General features: G+C 58.8%; 2 protein-coding genes across 5 annotated transcripts in view; one reads left to right on the forward strand and one right to left on the reverse strand.

Annotated features, from left to right (window-relative positions):
* ZBTB7B (zinc finger and BTB domain containing 7B) lies at positions 1 to 15,645 on the forward strand. Of its 4 annotated transcripts, none has more exons than XM_079100410.1 (4): positions 1 to 69; positions 226 to 326; positions 11,851 to 13,010; positions 13,316 to 15,645. In XM_079100410.1, exons 3-4 carry the CDS (start codon positions 11,857 to 11,859, stop codon positions 13,779 to 13,781), a joined length of 1,620 nt encoding a protein of 539 aa, XP_078956536.1. In that variant the 5' UTR covers positions 1 to 69; positions 226 to 326; positions 11,851 to 11,856; the 3' UTR covers positions 13,782 to 15,645. The 4 variants fall into 4 exon arrangements, with proteins under 4 accessions (XP_078956536.1, XP_078956537.1, XP_078956538.1 ...); XM_079100411.1 differs by having other exon boundaries at positions 30 to 52; XM_079100412.1 differs by lacking the exons at positions 1 to 69; positions 226 to 326 and adding an exon at positions 6,277 to 6,409.
* DCST2 (DC-STAMP domain containing 2) overlaps positions 15,378 to 16,660 on the reverse strand; it is a 10,855-nt gene continuing 9,572 nt past the window's right edge. Inside the window, 2 exon segments of the mRNA XM_079100456.1 lie at positions 15,378 to 15,856; positions 15,858 to 15,876. Coding sequence (XP_078956582.1) covers positions 15,668 to 15,856; positions 15,858 to 15,876 — 208 coding nt within the window. The 3' untranslated portion in view covers positions 15,378 to 15,667.

Genomic DNA, 16,660 nt, shown 5'->3' on the forward strand with positions numbered 1-16,660 from the left:
GGGGGCGGGGGGAGGGAGGGGAGGGATGGGGGGAAAGCAAGCTGGAGGACAGGTGAGACAGCAGGACAGGTGAGGCGGGCCCTGAGGGGGGGGCGGGTGGGAGCCAGGTGAATGTACGGCTCTCCGCGGCCGAGGGGGGGCGGGCGGCAGGAGGAGGCAGAGGGCGGCGGAGGAGGAGCCCCCCAGCAGCGAGCGGCGAGCAACTGACCGCGGCCTTCTGACCAGGACCGGAGCAGGGCCCCAAGCCCCCGGGCCTGGCGGGGGACGCGCTTCTCCCCACACCCTGTGCCTCAGCAGCTCCAGCCAGCGGACCCGACGGCCAAGAGGTGAGTGTTCTCCACTTTTGTCTCCAGACTCGGGGTCCACTAGACTTGAGACTACTGCAGTGTCCTTCGTCCGTCCTGTAAGTGGGACCCCCTCTTACACACACACACACACACACACACACACACACACACAGACCAGATTCCCACCAGTCCGCTTCTCTTTGCTTTCCCGGATCTTTGGAATTGGTTTGAACTGGGTGGAAAGGTAGAGAAGAAACTACGGCCGCTCCCCAACCCTAGGCAGAGGGTCCCCAGAAACTTTCTCTGCACTTCTAAGATCAGACAGACTATCGGCTCCGGGATGGAGAGGGGTAAGGCGGCGCTGAGCGTTCCTCCAGTTTCCTTCGTGACTTTACTGAGAGACCCCAGACCCCACCGAGTTGAGGGAATGGAAACGCTGACGGACTCTAACTAGGACAACGCGTCCCCCCCCCTGCGCCCCCTGGCGCGGTGGGTTGGACCCAGGCCAGTTGCATGGGGGTGGGGGGGACCCGAGGATCCGCGGCTTGGGGGAAAGTTACCGGCTGGACTATTCGATTTCTTGCGCTTTCAGAGCCGAGCTCTTACTCCAGCAGTAGTGCGGCTCAGCAACAACCTCCGAACGACCCCTCTCTCCCGCGCCCCTCGATCCCACTCCTTTCCTTCAGGTTCTAGTCCCGCCGCCACCTTTTCAAAGCCAGCTCATGCCCTCAGAACCCTAGAGGAGGGTGGGTGACTAGGAAGAATTCGCCTACCTACCACTGGTTCCCACCGGCGCCGGCGCACCTGCCCCTACCCAGAATGGGGGTCGCTACTATGTTGTTGTAGAACCTAGGGTGCGCTGCTGGCAGAACGTTGCCATTCAAAGGGGTGGGGGGCTTCGCTTTCAATTTCTAGCTATCTCTCCCCTCCTCCCAGCCCATCCCAAGTAAGAGAGCGACGTGTCCCGGCCAGAGCGGAGGGGGGTGGCGAGAGTGGGGGGGGCAGCGTGGGCAGCGGGTTGTGCCCGGACACGTGCCTGCCCAGGCGCCCCGGCCCTGCTAGTGTTTGGAGAGAGGGCGGGTCCCCTGCCCCCCGCCCCGTACAACCCCCATGTATCAAAGGGCGGCTGAGACGTGGTGAGACCTCGGGGCGCCCTGGGGGGCGGGGGGGGCGGGGAGCCTGGGTCCGGAGCAGGGGAGGGGCAGAGGCGCTGGTGCTAGCTGACCCACAGGAAACGAGCGCTGCTGACCTAGTTTGGGACACCGGAAGTGGGTGCTGGGGAGAGGGGGAGACCGGCAGGCTATCCTGGCTTCCGGGCCAGGTGGAGGGCGTTCTTGAATTGACCCCCGCCCGAATGCCTTGGAGACCCCTAGCTGCAGCTGAGAATGGAAATGAGTCAGCGCAGCTATTCCCCCTTCCCCCAACTTATTCCTGGAGGAGGGAGACCATTTATCAGGGGTGAGGGGAGCCGGATTGGGCAGAGAGGGGTTAAACCTGGATGGGAACTCTCTGTTCCCTGAGGGAGTGAGTGTGTGTGTGTGTGTGCGCGCACATTGGGGGTGAGGAACTGAGGCCTGGAGGATTATGGGGTTGCCTCCTGCCCTACACACACCAACTGGTTTGGTCACCCCTGTACCCTCCTGGCACTGCTGGAGCTGGCATGAAGTGGGCATCAGGTTGGGAGGAGATACAGGGCATAAGGAGTGATGTGCTGGGTTGGAGAAAGCCATATTTGTGACTAGGTTTGGATGGCAGTGTTCTTCCTTAGTGGTAACTGGGGAGAAAGGCAGGGGGCTCCCCCTGGAGCAGCTGATGAAACAAGGAGAAATCTCTGTCAGTGCCTCCTGTCCCTGGCCCCCGGGACCCCAGCTCCCCCAGCGTGCATCTGTTACATGGTTGCTGTGGGCACAACGCTGCTTGCTGGCACCCCCAGACACTGTCCCTTCCCTTGGGTACCACACCCCCAGCCTTGGCACAGGGGTTAGGAAGGGGTTAATGCCACCAGAAAGGGGCTCTAGGGAAGAAAGAAGGCAGTGCCCACTAGGCTCAGGTGTCAAGGAGACAGGCCTGCTCCAGTGGCCCTCTGATCACTGCTCAGTCCTGGACTACATGACCCCAGTGTCTGGGAGACAGGTGCTTTCCTCTTCCCCTTTCCCCATGGTGCCCCCTGGCACCCAGGGCCCCCAGCTCCTCCTTGGCCTAGTGCCCGCCCTGGGAGGGCGCGGCGGGCAGCGGGGGCTGGGCTAACAATGCACCATCGGGCCCTTTGTGTGCTTGCACTTGGCACCCTGGGGAAGGTTGGGGGAGGGGGACCCAGCAGGCATTGGGGGGGCGGAGCTCCTCTGGGGTGGGGACAGTGAAGGCTGGGGGGGAGAAGCTGAGAATGAAAGCAGGTGGGGAGGAAAGGGAAGTAGGTCAGATAGGGTGCTGGCCCCCCATTCCAAGCCAAGGCTGAGAGAACCAGCCTCAGATCCTATGGCTGCCTGGATGGCATCATGCTGGGGCCTGAGGTACAGCCTAGAACTGGGCATTTGGGGTCAGAAGTCACTGCCCAGGGGACTGTTCAGATGGAGGAGGCCTGGCTTGGTACTGCCCCCTTCTTGATGGTTGAGACCGAGTTCTCCTGGCCAAAGGCCAAGGCCCCAAGATGGGGAGTGAATGGGCTCCAGGCAGGGCACTGCCCTCTGATAGAAGCCTCTGGGCCTGCTTCAGGGCTTCCTGCCTCCCACCACTTGGTTCCCTGACCTTCCTGCGAGTTAAGACTGCCCTGCCACCAGGCCTTAGGGCCTATGCCTATTTTGGCCTAGGGCTGAAGAGGAGGGTGGGGGAGGAAGGTGGGGACAGGCAGACGGATAGGACCCTGGCATGGGGTGTGCCCGCTCTGGCCTCTTCCCCCTCCTTCTGCTGAGTAAACTCGTGAGTGAACTTGACGTTTTGCCCGGACAGTTTGAAGTTGCCTCGCCCCCCCCCAGTCCTGCCAACACACAAGCGGCCAGGCGCCAAGGCGGGCCTGGGGGACTGGGGGGAAGGGGATAGAGCTACTGTCATCCACCATTAAGGGCTTGATGAGGGGCAAGAAAGACCCCCCACACCCAGCAGGGCTCAGATCGTGGAAAGAATCTTGTCTGTAGCCTATCAGCATCACCATAGACTTGGGGAGACCAGAAAAGTATTCTCAATGAAGATCCTCTTCTCACTTCTGACCTCTATCCCCACTAGGAAAAGACATCCAGTTGCCATCTGGCCCCCTGATATGCCATCTTTAATGTTCTGGCCTAGGAGGATGTTCTGGCCTAGAAGGAAAGCTCCCTTTAGTAAATACTCAGGGAGCCCAGAGAAGGTTGCCCTCTTCATTCTGCCCCACAGCCTAGGAAGGGCGGGAGGCAGGTGGCCTTGGCATCTGAGCTTTCTCTTCTCTGAGGCTTCCCAGCTGCTATGATTTCTGCCCTGCCCATCTCTTGTCCTCATACCTGGACTGGACCTCACACATACCTCCACTATACTTAACTATCTTGCCTGGCTCTGGCCTCCCCCAAACCCTTGCTCTGCCTTCTAGCTTTCCCAGAACCAGGTCAGCCTTCAGAGCCCAGCCAGCAAATACCTGTATCAGATCCAGGGATGGAAGGTGCCTCTGGTAAAAAAAAAAAAAGGGCTGATGACAAGCAAATGGGGTTATTGACCCCGGCAAATAATCAGTTTGCTACCACTTGACATCGCTAATTGCTCTTACGCCTCCCCAGGGCACCAGAATAGCAGGGGAAATGCCTTCCCGGTCCCTACCAGGCCTCATAGTGGGGCTCCCCCAAACCCTTGCTTTCGACCTCATGTCTCTGGCTTCAGTTTCCTTCCTGTTTCCACCCCCCCCCCCCAAACTCCTCCCCACCCATATGCCCCTTTCAACAGACATCCTCTCCTCCTTCCTTCCTCCTTTCCTCCCACTTTGCCTGGGAGCAGGGGTCCTTTTCCCACTCCATGGACCTCCTAGCTCTTGGGTCTTCTTAAACACAGCCCTTTGTGACCAAGCCCTCTACCCTCAACACCCACCAAGCCCTCTACCCTCAACACCCAATCAGTTGGGCTTCTGGAATGAGGAGAACCCAGGGCTTCTGAAGGGAACTACAACTCCCAATGTACACACAAAGTAATTATGGTGCATACTGGGAGTTGTAGTCCTTGAGCTCTCAATTTGACTGAGTCTGGAAGTGTTTCTGGATGAGGGTAAAAGCCAAGGCTGGATATGTAGCAACATGGGTACCCTCTGTGTACCTCCACTTTGTTTTTGCCATTCCATTCCCACATAACACCACGTATCCATGACTGACATCCATCTTCCTTGCTGAGGCATGCAACCCATCCTCACTTTAGGGCCCCACCCAAGAGATGCCCACACCCTGCCCTGCTGCCCCTGGCAAGGGTGGAATGAGGGGCCCCATGAACTCTCTCCCTGCCCCCTGCCCTCCAGGCTGGTTCCCTCCCTTTATGGGGATCAAAGGGCAGGGAGCAGCCCCACCCCACTCCCTCACAAGCTGCAGGCACTAGACTAGGGCTCTCAGGCACCACAGGGACTTTGGTGCCCAAGCAAATGCTTGGGCAAGGGGAATGCCGGGATGTTGGTGCCTGGTGGCAGGGAAAGCCCTGGGGAATAGAGCCTTCAGTGACTGCTCTTGGGGCTGTCTACAGCCTCCCAGGTGTTCTCATGTAGGTCCCTGACCAGTGTGCCGCCTCTTGAGGAGATGGTTTGAGAACAGGGTCTTGGGCCTTATCTGTAGGGCCTAGGGGCCTGGACCCGCCTGGCTGGCACCAAGGTACAGGGGTGACCCTCCCCCACCTCAGGCCCACAGTTGGCATGGGGCGCTGGGAGCAGGGGGGTAGGAGGGAGAGGAGGGCAGGACTGCCAGCATCCTGGTGGGTAGGTGCCAACCGGGCCGGGAGCTGGTGAGGGGCAGCAGGCCAGCGGCATTGAGCCAGCAGCTGTTGGGGGGAAAGAGGAGGAGGTGCTTTAGGGGACATTTCTGTAGTCCCCCCCAAGACTAGCAGGATTTGGGATGGCCTAATGTCTGAGGATACTTGGGCACCCTTCATTCCATGAATAAGGGACCCCAGGAGTTGTTTAAGAGAAATTTTGTGACCCACCCATCTCTGGGCTCAGAGCCTTCCCCAGTTGCCCCTCAGGCCCAGGCGGGTCCCACCCAACCGGCCAGGGTGGCAGCAGCTTGCGCAAGGGGTGGGGCTAGGCGCTTCCCAGCAGATGCCCCCTCCCAGCTCCTTCCTCTTTCCGTGCCCACAGCTCCCCCATCTGACTCTCCCCCTCAGGGCATCTCTGTCCCCCTGATCCCCCTGGCCACTGGGGGCTGGCATGAGTGCTGCCCCCTGGCCTGGTTGGCAGGGGCTGGCACCCAGGCAAGGAACTGTGGTATGTGAGTGGGTTTGGGGTGAGGCTATGGGGAGGGCGGGGTGCTGCCTTGTCCAGCCCCTGAAGGCCCCAGCCCAGTACAGGGTGGGGAGAAACCAGCCAGTTCCCAGTGGGTCTGAGGGGCCTACTGGAATCTGGAGGACCTCCCTGTGGTCCCTTAATCCCATATGCCCTGAGGGGCTAGGACCTGGTCACCTGTCTCCCCTGGCACTGACTCTTGGGGCTCCCCTCCTCCTTCTTTGGCCACTGCCACCTCCTGTCCCCTCCCCTCCCTTCTTCCTTCTCCTGGTCCCACCTCCAGCAGCCTCTCCCATTGCTCCTCCTCACCTCTGTCCTCCTGGACTGTCCCAGCTCCTACCTTTCCTACTCCTCACCTTTTTCCCCTTTTAGGACTGAGTAAGGACAGGCGGGGGTGGGGACAGCTGTGACTTAGGGCACTGCAGGCAAAGACTCTGGGCCCTCTCCCACGCTGCCAGCCCTCTGTAACCCCTCCCTCCAGGTTGGGGGGGAGGGGGACAGCACCCAGAGGGTTAAGGCTGTAGGGGGGAGGGGCTGGGCCAGGTCGTGGGCGGCCCCTTTGAAGGAGGGAGCTGGAGCAGGGGAACAGCCACCCTACCTCCCCCCCACGGCCTGGCCCTCCTCTCGCCCCTCCCAACCTGCTGCCCCCAGGGGCCAGGAGGAGTTGCCGGCAAGGCCCCTCAGCGTTCAGGTGAGTAGGCCCTGCTCTGGCTTGGGAGGTCAGGCCCCAGGGGAGGCTCGCAGGCCTAGAATTGGCCAAGGGTCAGAGGACTGAAAAACAGGCTTGGAAGAGGGTTCCCAGACTTCACTGGGGACTTAGGGAACTGAGGGTGTGAAGAGTTGGTGTGTGGGGAGACCAGACTCTGAGGGGCCCAAGAGGACCAGGAGAGACAGAAGAAGGGGCCTACTGGAGCTGAGTGATTGCTGGGCCAGGCCAGGAGGTTGGACAGGCTGGCAGGGAGCCGGGCTCTGGGGATTGGGCTGGGGTGTCCTCTGGGGCTGGGGGGCTCAGGTTTCTGCCGGCGGCTTGGCGGGTGTGGGGTTACCAGTCAGCTCGGTTACCCAGCCTGAGACATAGGCTGGGGGGAGGGAGGGACAGGGCAGACCCTGGTACCTTGAGCTTTCTCCTTAGGCCCTAAGGGGAGCTGGCACTGCTTAAGCAGACCCTGCTGGGAACCCTGATGACCAGGGTCTGTCTGAGTGGACAGTTGCCCAGCCCAGGGTGGCCACCCTCTGGGGAAAGTCCAGCAGCTCCAGTCCTGGAAACTCTGACAAGCAGAGAGGCACCCATTGTACCCCTCACCCCACATCCGCTCTCGCTATACACACACCCCCCCGCCATTTATTCTCCCCAACTGGCCCCCAAATTTTGGTCCCCTGCTTTATTCAGAAGGTGAGTGTGGGTACCCTAAAGCAATCATCTCTTGGCAAGACCAGGCCAAGCCCTGGAGGGCAGGCCCTGGTCCTTAATTCCTCTGTTCCCTCTTCACCACACATGCCTGGGGAGAAGAGAAGAGATGCTTGGAGCAGGGGGCCAATGGGAAATGTGGGAGAGGCTTGAGTGAGAGAAGTATAGAGAAAGGGGAAAGAAAGGAGAGGTAAGGATGGTTTTTAGCAGGAGGTCTGAGGACAGACATAGTAGAGACCCGAGGAGCCCGGCAAGAGCTGAAGGAGGGAAATCAAAGGATGAATCTTGTGGAGGGAAGACAAGGGTCAGAAAGGTAGGAAAAGGGCAAAAAGTGGAGTCCAAGAAAAGGTCCAAGAGTGAGGGGTGACTGATGGGTGGAGAGTATCCAGAAGTGAAGAGTTGAAGGTTGGGAAGTTGCCCCCATTCCATCCTCCGCCATCTTTTATCTCCCTCCTATTTCCCTTGATGGGGCTATAGGCTAGAGCTGGTGTCATGGAAAGAAAATATGGAGGAACACTGCTCCCTCATTCAGGAGCCCCTGTACCAGGATTGGGGGAGTTGGAGGGGAGAAAGACTTAACCCCCACAGCACCGGGAAGCAGCCAACTCCCCTTGCCTCCTTCCCCCTTCGTGGCTTGCGGTCTCTCTTCCCCGCCTCGGCCCCCAGGAAGTGTGAGTGCTGGGGGTGGTGAGGTTAGGAGGGGGGAAGCTTCACATGGGGGATGGGGAAGGCATGCACAAGATTCGAGGGGCTGGGTGGGGGGCGTAACTCCATAAATGTGTGGGACATCCCTGGTCAGAGGACCTATCCTTTGAAGCCCTTCCAATCCTCCAGTGACATGTGGCTTCAGCCCCTTCACCCTGTCTTCCCAACTGGACCATCCAGATGGTTGTGGCCCCTGGGCCCCAGAGGTCCTGGAAAGGGGTGGGGAAGCTAGGAAATGAGGATTCCTGGGTCCCTGAGGACTTTGGACTGGCTGTCTAGTTTCCCCACCCCCTGGTCCAAGCCACAGGCCAAAGCCCTGGCTTCGTGCAAGAACTTAGCTCCAAAAAACAGGAAGAGAACCTGAGGCTGGAGTTGGGGTGGGGAGTGGGGGGAGAAAGGAGAGAGAAGTAAGGGGGAGGGGTGACTAGCCAAGGTGCTGGGAACATTGGGAAGAGAATTTCATCTCTCCATCACCCACAGCAAGAAAATGCCCCAGCCTGGGTCTTATCCTTTCTCACCCCAAGCTGCTGCTCCAGAAGAGCCAGGCCCCTTCCAGGCTTTCTGGCAGCGCCTAGGATAGGGACTTGGCGTGGTGGGGGTGTGGGGGGGCTCCATGTGCCTGTGTCTCAGGCCCATATCTATTTTCTCCGCCACTAATCCTGGTTCCGCCTGCTGCCCCCCACACTAAGCCTCACTCCCCTAATCCCCAGGGTGGGGGGAAGGGGGGCCAGCTTTACTCAGCTGCCCTATTCAGGGCCTCCTATCCTGCCCTTCAGCTTGCTCAAGCCAGCAATGTTGGCGCTGGTGCCCCCAGCCCTATGCTAGACACTGCCTGAGGTCAGCACCTGGGAAGGGTTCCGGTCTCTCCTAAGACGGGATCAATGCCATCTACCTTTTTGTTTCTTGGTGGTGGACACACCCTGGCAGGTGTCTTGGGCACTGAGGGATAGGTGATAGGGGCTCTCACCTTTGTCCCCCTCCTACCTTTCTCACCCTCAAGTCTTCCCCCAACCAAAGATGGGGCAGGCTTGACTCAGGGCCCAGTTTCAAGAGAGCTGCCCACCGGCTTGGCCGGTCTAGCAGGCCTGACAGTGAGGGGAGCCTGGGGGGGTGGCGGGAAAGAGGGGAGCAATGGGGCGGGGCCCTTGGTTCTTCCCCTTACCAGGCAAACAGATCTTGCCTGGTTCCCTGGCACAGCCGCCCCCCCCCAACCACCACACACACCCATGCCCACAAGGTCTTAGCAAGAGGGGGCATGCCAGGCTGGGTGGGGATAGGCCGCCTTCATGGGTTGTCAGGGGATTAGGCCCTCTGGGATGCAGAGGTGGGAAGGGTGCCCAAGGTGGGGTGGGCACCAGTACCTCACATTGGCAGAAAGAAGGAGGAGGCCTCTACCCTACCAACCCCTCCCAGATGATGGGCCTAGGAGTGCCCCCTTGGCCTGGTTGGCACCAGCATAGTTCCAGGTGGCACTTCTCTTGGCATGGGTGCCAGAGCCCTGGATAAGGACTGGGGGAGTTTCCCAGAAGCTGGAGAGTGGTATGAACACTCTCTCCTCGCCACATGTGTCCTCTGATTCTCCCTCTCCTTCCTTGCTACCTCTTGGCCATGGGCATTAGATTTGGGCCTAAGGGGTTAAACACCCACCCCTACCCAAGCTCTGTTTGAGTTGGTAAACCAGCCTGAGCCTGTGACCTGACAGCTGGGTCAGCCAGTGAGCACCCCCGCCACACCAAGTTGCCAGGGAGACCAGCCCTGGGGTGGGAGAAAGGAGGCGGGCTTAGCAGTGGGAATAGGTGGGGTGGGTAGGGAAGGAGGGAGAGCGATAGGATAAGCCATGTGCCTGCTGGTGCCCAGCTCTCAGCCAATGGACAGCCAGGACAGCCCCACCCATTCCCTTTTGGAGGGACAGGATCCACTTGGGTCCCGGAGGGTGCCCACTGCTGCATAAGTGGCCTCCACTGTCACTGCTGCTGCCACTATTGCTACCCACTCAGTTTTTGTTCCTAAGTCCTAGGGCCATTTGCCACTTGTACCATTTGTAAAGTATAGGTGGGAGAACCAAAGGAAGCAGGGAGAACTCCCAGACTGAGTGGTCCTGAGAGAGAGGAGATTTGATGATATGTGGCCTATCTAAGGGTACCTAGGTGCAGCTTCCAAGCAAAGACAGATACGTGGGTGCTGCTCACTCAAGGCTTCCATGCTGAAGCCCTGGCATTGCAATGAAGGTGGCAAGCATGGAGGCAAACAGAAACAATGCAGTTCTTGTGTCCTAAAGAGGAAATTTGTGGCCCTTGATACCCTGCCCCCCCCAAAAAAAAAAAAAAAACTTTCCCCATCAATGTCTAGAGTGAACAGTCGCTGGAGTATCAGAGAGGCCATTGACAAAATGACAAAATGTCAGTGTCTTCAGGCTCATCAGAGTTATACAGATGAGGAATAGGACCCCTTAGGAAAGGAAGTGACTTGTCCAAGGTCTGGTGGCTCCTTAGTAACCTGGCTCCCTCCGACTCACTTGAGGGAGGGCAGACCCATCCCCAGGTAGTTTTCTTAGCAGAGCCCATCTGTGTAAATCAGGGCACACCAAGTGAGCCCACCAGGTATCAAGCATTGTGCCACACTTGGTCTCATTTACCTCTCTCCACAACCCCAGGGGTGAGCTGGAATTCTCCCATATTATAGATGAGGAAAGAGGCTCAGAGATTAAATCATTTGCTTAAGGTCACAAAGCTAACTGCCAGCAGAGTAAGGATTCAAACCCAAGCCTGGCTGATTCTAGAGCCCAGCTCTTTCCAGGCCCCAACACTGGAACCACAGGGTTTGCTCTAGACCCACAAAATGTCAGGGCTGCAGGACTGAGCCCTTGGGGCTTCTACTCCCACCCCTTCCTTGTACAGCTCAGGAAAGTGAACACCAAGAGAAATAACTTGCCCAAGGTCATTCAGGAATTCAAGCCAGTCTCCCCACTTCCAGGTCAGACTTATGCCTCAGCTCCTGTCCCCCAGCCCTGCCAGCCTGAGCCTGGAGACTGATTTCTGTGCTTTCTATGATTAGACCCTGAGGGAGGATGAGGGTGAAACCTCAACCCTCTGGAGAAGGGGGCTCTCCTGGAATGAGGAGGGGGAGGTGGTGAGGTAGTTGAGGAGGAGGAGGAGAGAGGTGCGACTGGAACTTTGCCTCATGGCAGTGGGGGAAGGGCAGGGGTGATGCTTATCTGTGCGGGGCAGGAAGCACCCGCGCCAGTGACACCCCAGCAAAGGGTGGCTGTTCCTTGGCCCCATGGGGGAGGGGAGGATGTTGGGGGAGGGATGCTGGGAGCTGTTTCCCCATTTGGCCCCTAGAAGGGGGGAATCTTAAGAAGAGGAGATGAACTTTTGGTTGCTGGGGGAGGGGCACAAGGAAGAAGATGATGGTGCTTGGAAGCCCTCCTCTTGTCTGCATAGTGTTTTCTAAGGTACCACATGCTTTAGAGAGAACCTGGCCATGCCTGGCCATGCCTGTGAATTTGAACTCCCTCACTGGTTCTCCCAGGGCTACAAAGAAGTTCCATCACAAAGGCTATTACCCACTTTTCAAATGACTGAGGCCAGAGCCATCAGAATCTTCCAGACAATTCTTCCTGAAGCCAAAACCAGCATCCTATCTCTCATTCCAGTACCTCTGAAGGGATGCCAATGGGGCAGGGGAAAGAGATGGATATCTAGGAAAGAGCCAGAAAGGCAGGGTCCCTGCTCTCACAGAACAGAACAGGGTACCAGTGATTAGGAATACGGACTCTGGGCCCAACCCTGTACTGCATTTGGAAAATTACTTCACCTGTCTGAATCCTAGTTTCCTTATCTGTGAAATGGATGATAATCATACTTCAGAGTATAAAAGATTAAATGGGCGTGAAATACTTAGAAGAGTGTTTGGCATGTAGCCATCCCTCAATAAGTGACAGCCTATGTTGGTGCCCCTTCCCTGGACCCCTTACAGGCTAAGCACTCTTAACCTCCCCCCTCTGCTTGACCCTACAGGAGAAGATGGGGAGCCCCGAGGATGACCTGATTGGAATTCCATTTCCGGACCACAGCAGTGAGCTCCTGAGCTGCCTTAACGAGCAGCGCCAGCTGGGCCACCTATGTGACCTCACCATCCGGACACAGGGCCTTGAGTACCGCACCCATAGGGCTGTGCTGGCTGCCTGCAGCCACTACTTCAAGAAGCTCTTCACTGAAGGTGGTGGCGGGGCAGTCATGGGGGCAGGGGGCGGTGGGACAGTGGCTGGGGGAGCAGGGGCCGGTGTGTGTGAGCTGGACTTTGTAGGACCAGAGGCACTAGGTGCCCTGCTCGAATTTGCCTATACAGCCACACTGACCACCAGCAGCGCCAACATGCCGGCGGTGCTCCAGGCAGCCCGGCTGCTGGAGATCCCATGTGTCATTGCTGCCTGCATGGAGATTCTACAAGGCAGTGGACTAGAAGCTCCCAGCCCAGATGAGGATGACTGTGAGCGAGCCCGACAGTACCTGGAGGCTTTTGCCACCACCACAACCTCAGGCGTTCCCAATGGTGAAGACAGCCCTCCACAGGTGCCTCTCCTGCCACCTCCACCACTACCACCTCGGCCCGTTGCCCGCCGCAGCCGCAAGCCCCGAAAAGCTTTCTTGCAAACCAAGGGGGCCCGGGCAAACCATCTAGTACCTGAGGCGCCCACAGTGCCCACCCATCCCTTGACCTACGAAGAGGAAGAAACAGTGGGTAGAGTGGGCAGCAGTGGAGGCAGTGGACTGGGGGACAGCTACAGCCCTCCCACAGGAATTGCCTCACCTCCTGAGGGTCCCCTGAGCTATGACACCTATGAAGGTGAAGAAGAAGAAGAGGAGCTGGTGTATCCCCCAGCCTATGGGCCAGCGCAGGGCGGTGGGCCCCCACTATCCCCAGAGGAGCTGGGCTCAGATGAAGATGCCATCGATCCTGACTTGATGGTCTACCTAAGTTCCCTGCACCAGGACGCCCTGGCCCCAGGCCTGGATGGCCAAGATAAGCTGGTGCGGAAACGCCGCTCCCAGATGCCCCAGGAGTGCCCAGTCTGCCACAAGATAATTCATGGGGCAGGCAAACTACCACGCCACATGAGGACCCATACTGGCGAGAAGCCCTTTGCCTGTGAGGTCTGCGGTGTTCGATTCACCAGGTGAGCATCAAGGGGGGGAAGCTGGGGTGGAGGGGACACCATCTGAGTGGAGGGAGGCAGTCCTAGAGAGGTGAGAGCATGTGTAGGTTCCTGGAATTACAGGAAAGACCAGAAGAAAGCCAAGGAGGTGGGCATGCAGAAGGCAGAGTGGATGATGGCAGGGGTAGTCAAGAGTATCCTGGGACAGTAATGGAAAAGAGAGTGGTAAGGGAAGCGAGTGAGAAAGGACTGGGGTGATGACAAGGATGAGCCAAGGGACCCACCCTGAATATTTCCCTTGCCCCCTTCACCTCTGCCTCTACCAGGAATGACAAGCTGAAGATCCACATGCGGAAGCACACAGGAGAGCGCCCCTACTCGTGCCCACACTGCCCAGCCCGCTTCCTGCACAGCTACGACCTCAAGAACCACATGCACCTGCACACGGGGGACAGACCCTATGAGTGCCACCTGTGCCACAAGGCTTTCGCCAAGGAGGACCACCTGCAGCGCCACCTCAAGGGCCAGAACTGCCTGGAGGTGCGAACCCGGAGGCGCCGCAAGGACGATGCACCACCGCACTACCCTCCACCCTCCACAGCCACCCCATCCCCTGCTGGCCTCGACCTCTCCAATGGCCACCTGGACACCTTCCGCCTCTCTCTGGCTCGATTCTGGGAGCAGTCAGCCCCCACAGGGCCCTCAGTCTCCACCCCAGGGCCCCCTGATGACGACGAGGAGGAAGGGGCACCCACCACACCCCAGGCTGAAGGTGCCATGGAGTCCTCTTAAAGAGGAAGGAGTGGCCAGGCTGAGCAGCACAAGGGCAGGGACACCCATGCCAAGCAGTGGGAGCATGCAGGACAGATAGCTGGGGTCGGGGCACTGAGCCTTGCTGGGGTCAGAATCAGCCCCTTCACCCCCAGATCCCTCATTCCAACTCCAAGCTGAGAAGGTTTGGGAGCAGAGGCTCCCCAGATTGGGATGATCCCCCAAGAAGTGATACATATGATATTATGTATATATTTACAGCTCTATTGTAAAGGTGGGGTCCCTGTCGCCAGCTGCTCCTGGGGAGTAGAAGCAATAATGTATTTCTGATCTGTGGGGTCCCACTTCGGCTATGCGGGTTTCTAGGGGGCGGGGGCTTGGGACCAAAGCCTTGCCCCGCTCCCATGCCCCTTTCGGGGGTTTTGGCTGTGTAAGGGGGTGAAGGACTGCCCCTCCCTTCTGAGACCCCTCCTTCCTGGTTTCTGTTCCCTTTTCCTGGTAGTGAATTATGCAAAGGGAGGGGTGGCAAAGGAAGGGTAGGTGGGGGAAAGCAAGGTGGAAGCTTGAAAGAGTGGGGGGACTGGGCCTGTAAGGAAGGAGCCATCCCAGTCCCCCTCCGCCCTGCTCCAGCGCTGAGTCATGGGGTCCTGGAGAAGAAGGGGGCGGGGTGGCCTGATTGGCTCGCCCGCCCCTGGGGGCAGCGGGAGGAGCCCCGCCCAGCTAGGGGAGCCGCTCAGCTCCACTCCTCTCCCCTTCCCTCCCCTCCCGCGTCCCGGGGCAGGGAATGTCTTGTTCCCGCCGCTCCCTCCCTGGGGCCAGAGGGCAGGGCGGGCCGGGCGGCGTCTTACCCTCTTCTCCTCCCCACCTCCTCCCCGCCCAGGTGCGAGCCGGAGCCGCCGACACCGCTGCCGCCCCTGACTCACGCCGCCCCCGGGCTGGCGGGACGCAGGGTGTGGGACAGGGTGAGGGGTTGGGGGGGAAGCCTTGCGGGCGAGCTAGCGCCACCTGGCGGCCATGCCCTGCGCGGGCGAGCGCCCCCGGCGGCAGCTTCCAGCGAGCTGTCTTCACGCACCCTAGCCACCCTAGCTGGTGAGCGTGCGCCCCCTTGCCAAGGCGCTGCGCTTGCAACTTCTTGGCCGTTGGAAAAGTGGGCTGCGATCCTGTGGAAAAGGGATCCCTTTCCCAGATATTTACCAGCCGGGCTTCCCAACGGGCAGAGAATAATCCCCTCCCTCTTCTCTTAGGATCGAATCCACGCCTCCCCGCCCCTGTACATAGCCTCGTCTGTTGGTCTTGTTGAAATCTAGTGTCAGATTTTTAACTACCCAATTTCGCTGGGTTGGAGGTACCTACCCACCCCAACCCCTTCCTCGCTGGGTGCTGGACCCCCTTGCGGCCTGGGCTCTGCCTTGCACTATTTCCCCTCCTTGGCCTGGCGGCCCCTCCCCCTCCTTAAGAGGGGCAGGTTCAGGGGCCCGGTGCTCGCCCTCCCTCCCGTGCACCCCCATGCCCATTTGCACAGCTGCCCAGGTACCCCCAACAGTGGGGAGGGGTTACAGGGAGGGGGTAGCGGGACCAGTCCCTGTATCTATTTAAAAAGTGATGATGTAATATATTGGGGTGGGAGGGGAGGTCGGGTGCCCTGGGCCTCATCTTAGCATTTCAGGTGATGGGGGGAGCCCAGGGCTGGGGAGACCTGGGGCCTAGCCCCAGAGAGTGGGGACAATATGGCCTCCCTTCTCCCTACTTGCGGCTTTCCTTTCCCAGTCAGTGCCTTAGGGGGGGAGGCATTCCCCCCCTCTCCTGTTCCCTTTCCCCTACCCCTGCCCCCCCCCCACCTTGGGTGTAAGCGACAGGAAGAAATAATAATAATTTAAGATTCACACTTGTGTCTACTTTTGGTTCCTTTATTTTGGGGGCAGGTGGGAGAGATCAGGAGGAGAGGGAGGTGAGAGAGGACCTCTGGTTCTGAGACGGGCTGCTTTGGGAACAAAGAATTTCTCAGGTGGTCTGTGGGGCTCAGAGGGCATGGGAGTTCCAACAGAACGATGGGCTTCAGGCAGGAGCTGCTGAGTGTGCTTCATCTGCTGAGCGCCCCTTCTCTTCATCCAGGTCACTAAGGAGGATGAGCAAGCAGGGCAGCCCTATCACCAGTGTTGTTTTCACAGGTGATAGATCGCCTGCTCCCTGCCCCATCTGTTCAGATCCTGTTCCTGTTGTTCACCTGCCATTCTTGCACCCGTGAGGCATACCAGCCCATGGCTTAGAATCTAACTTTAGGCTGATGCTGAGGGACAGGTGGGCAGTGATTTGGCTGAGGCCAACTGACTAGTAAGGGCGAAACCACTAAGGATCACCCCTGCTCAAGGGTCTGTTGCCCCCCTGCTGATCCAGTTTTTAACTTTCCTGGGCCCTCTGGCACCTCTAAAAGAAAGCTCTGCCTCCTCTTCAACTGCTCGGCTCATCACGACCTTCACTGCGCCATTCGCACTGGAATGTGCCCACGAGACAGTTTTCTTTGCATTCCACCCAAGTGGAGGCAGCTTAGCCTTCTCAAACCCAGCGGGCCCACAGTGTTTTTTGTAAAGCCCCTGGCTGTCACAGCAGCTCTATCACTAGCTCTGTGACAGCCAGGCCTCCCAGACACCTCCAGCATGCATCCAGGATGCCAGCATTGGACTTCAGCTGTTTGTGGTCCATCAGACTCATAGGAGGGACCATCTCACTCTCTGGACTTTCAGTCTTTAACCTTGGCCTTAACAACCTTCACCTCTGCTCCCTCTCAGACATCCTCCCCAGCCTGGGCCACTAACTAGGTAGGTCCCAGAATTCTGCCTGGCTCTTGCCAACTCTCTGAGGGCTTCCTATTGGGCCAGCTCTCCTTCCTCGACACTGCCCCT

Source organism: Sciurus vulgaris (genome assembly GCF_902686455.1).
Source record: "Sciurus vulgaris genome assembly, chromosome: 1".
NCBI lineage: Eukaryota > Metazoa > Chordata > Mammalia > Rodentia > Sciuridae > Sciurus > Sciurus vulgaris.

Excerpts from the sequence above, each read along its gene's own strand:
- ZBTB7B (XM_079100413.1), top strand. The coding sequence starts at position 8,319 with ATGCCCCAGCCTGGGTCTTATCCTTTCTCACCCCAAGCTGCTGCTCCA. Across the intron at positions 8,409-11,850 it reads CTTTCTGGCAGCGCCTAGGA|GAGAAGATGGGGAGCCCCGA; the intron begins TAGGGACTTGGC and ends TTGACCCTACAG. Across the intron at positions 13,011-13,315 it reads TGCGGTGTTCGATTCACCAG|GAATGACAAGCTGAAGATCC; the intron begins GTGAGCATCAAG and ends TGCCTCTACCAG.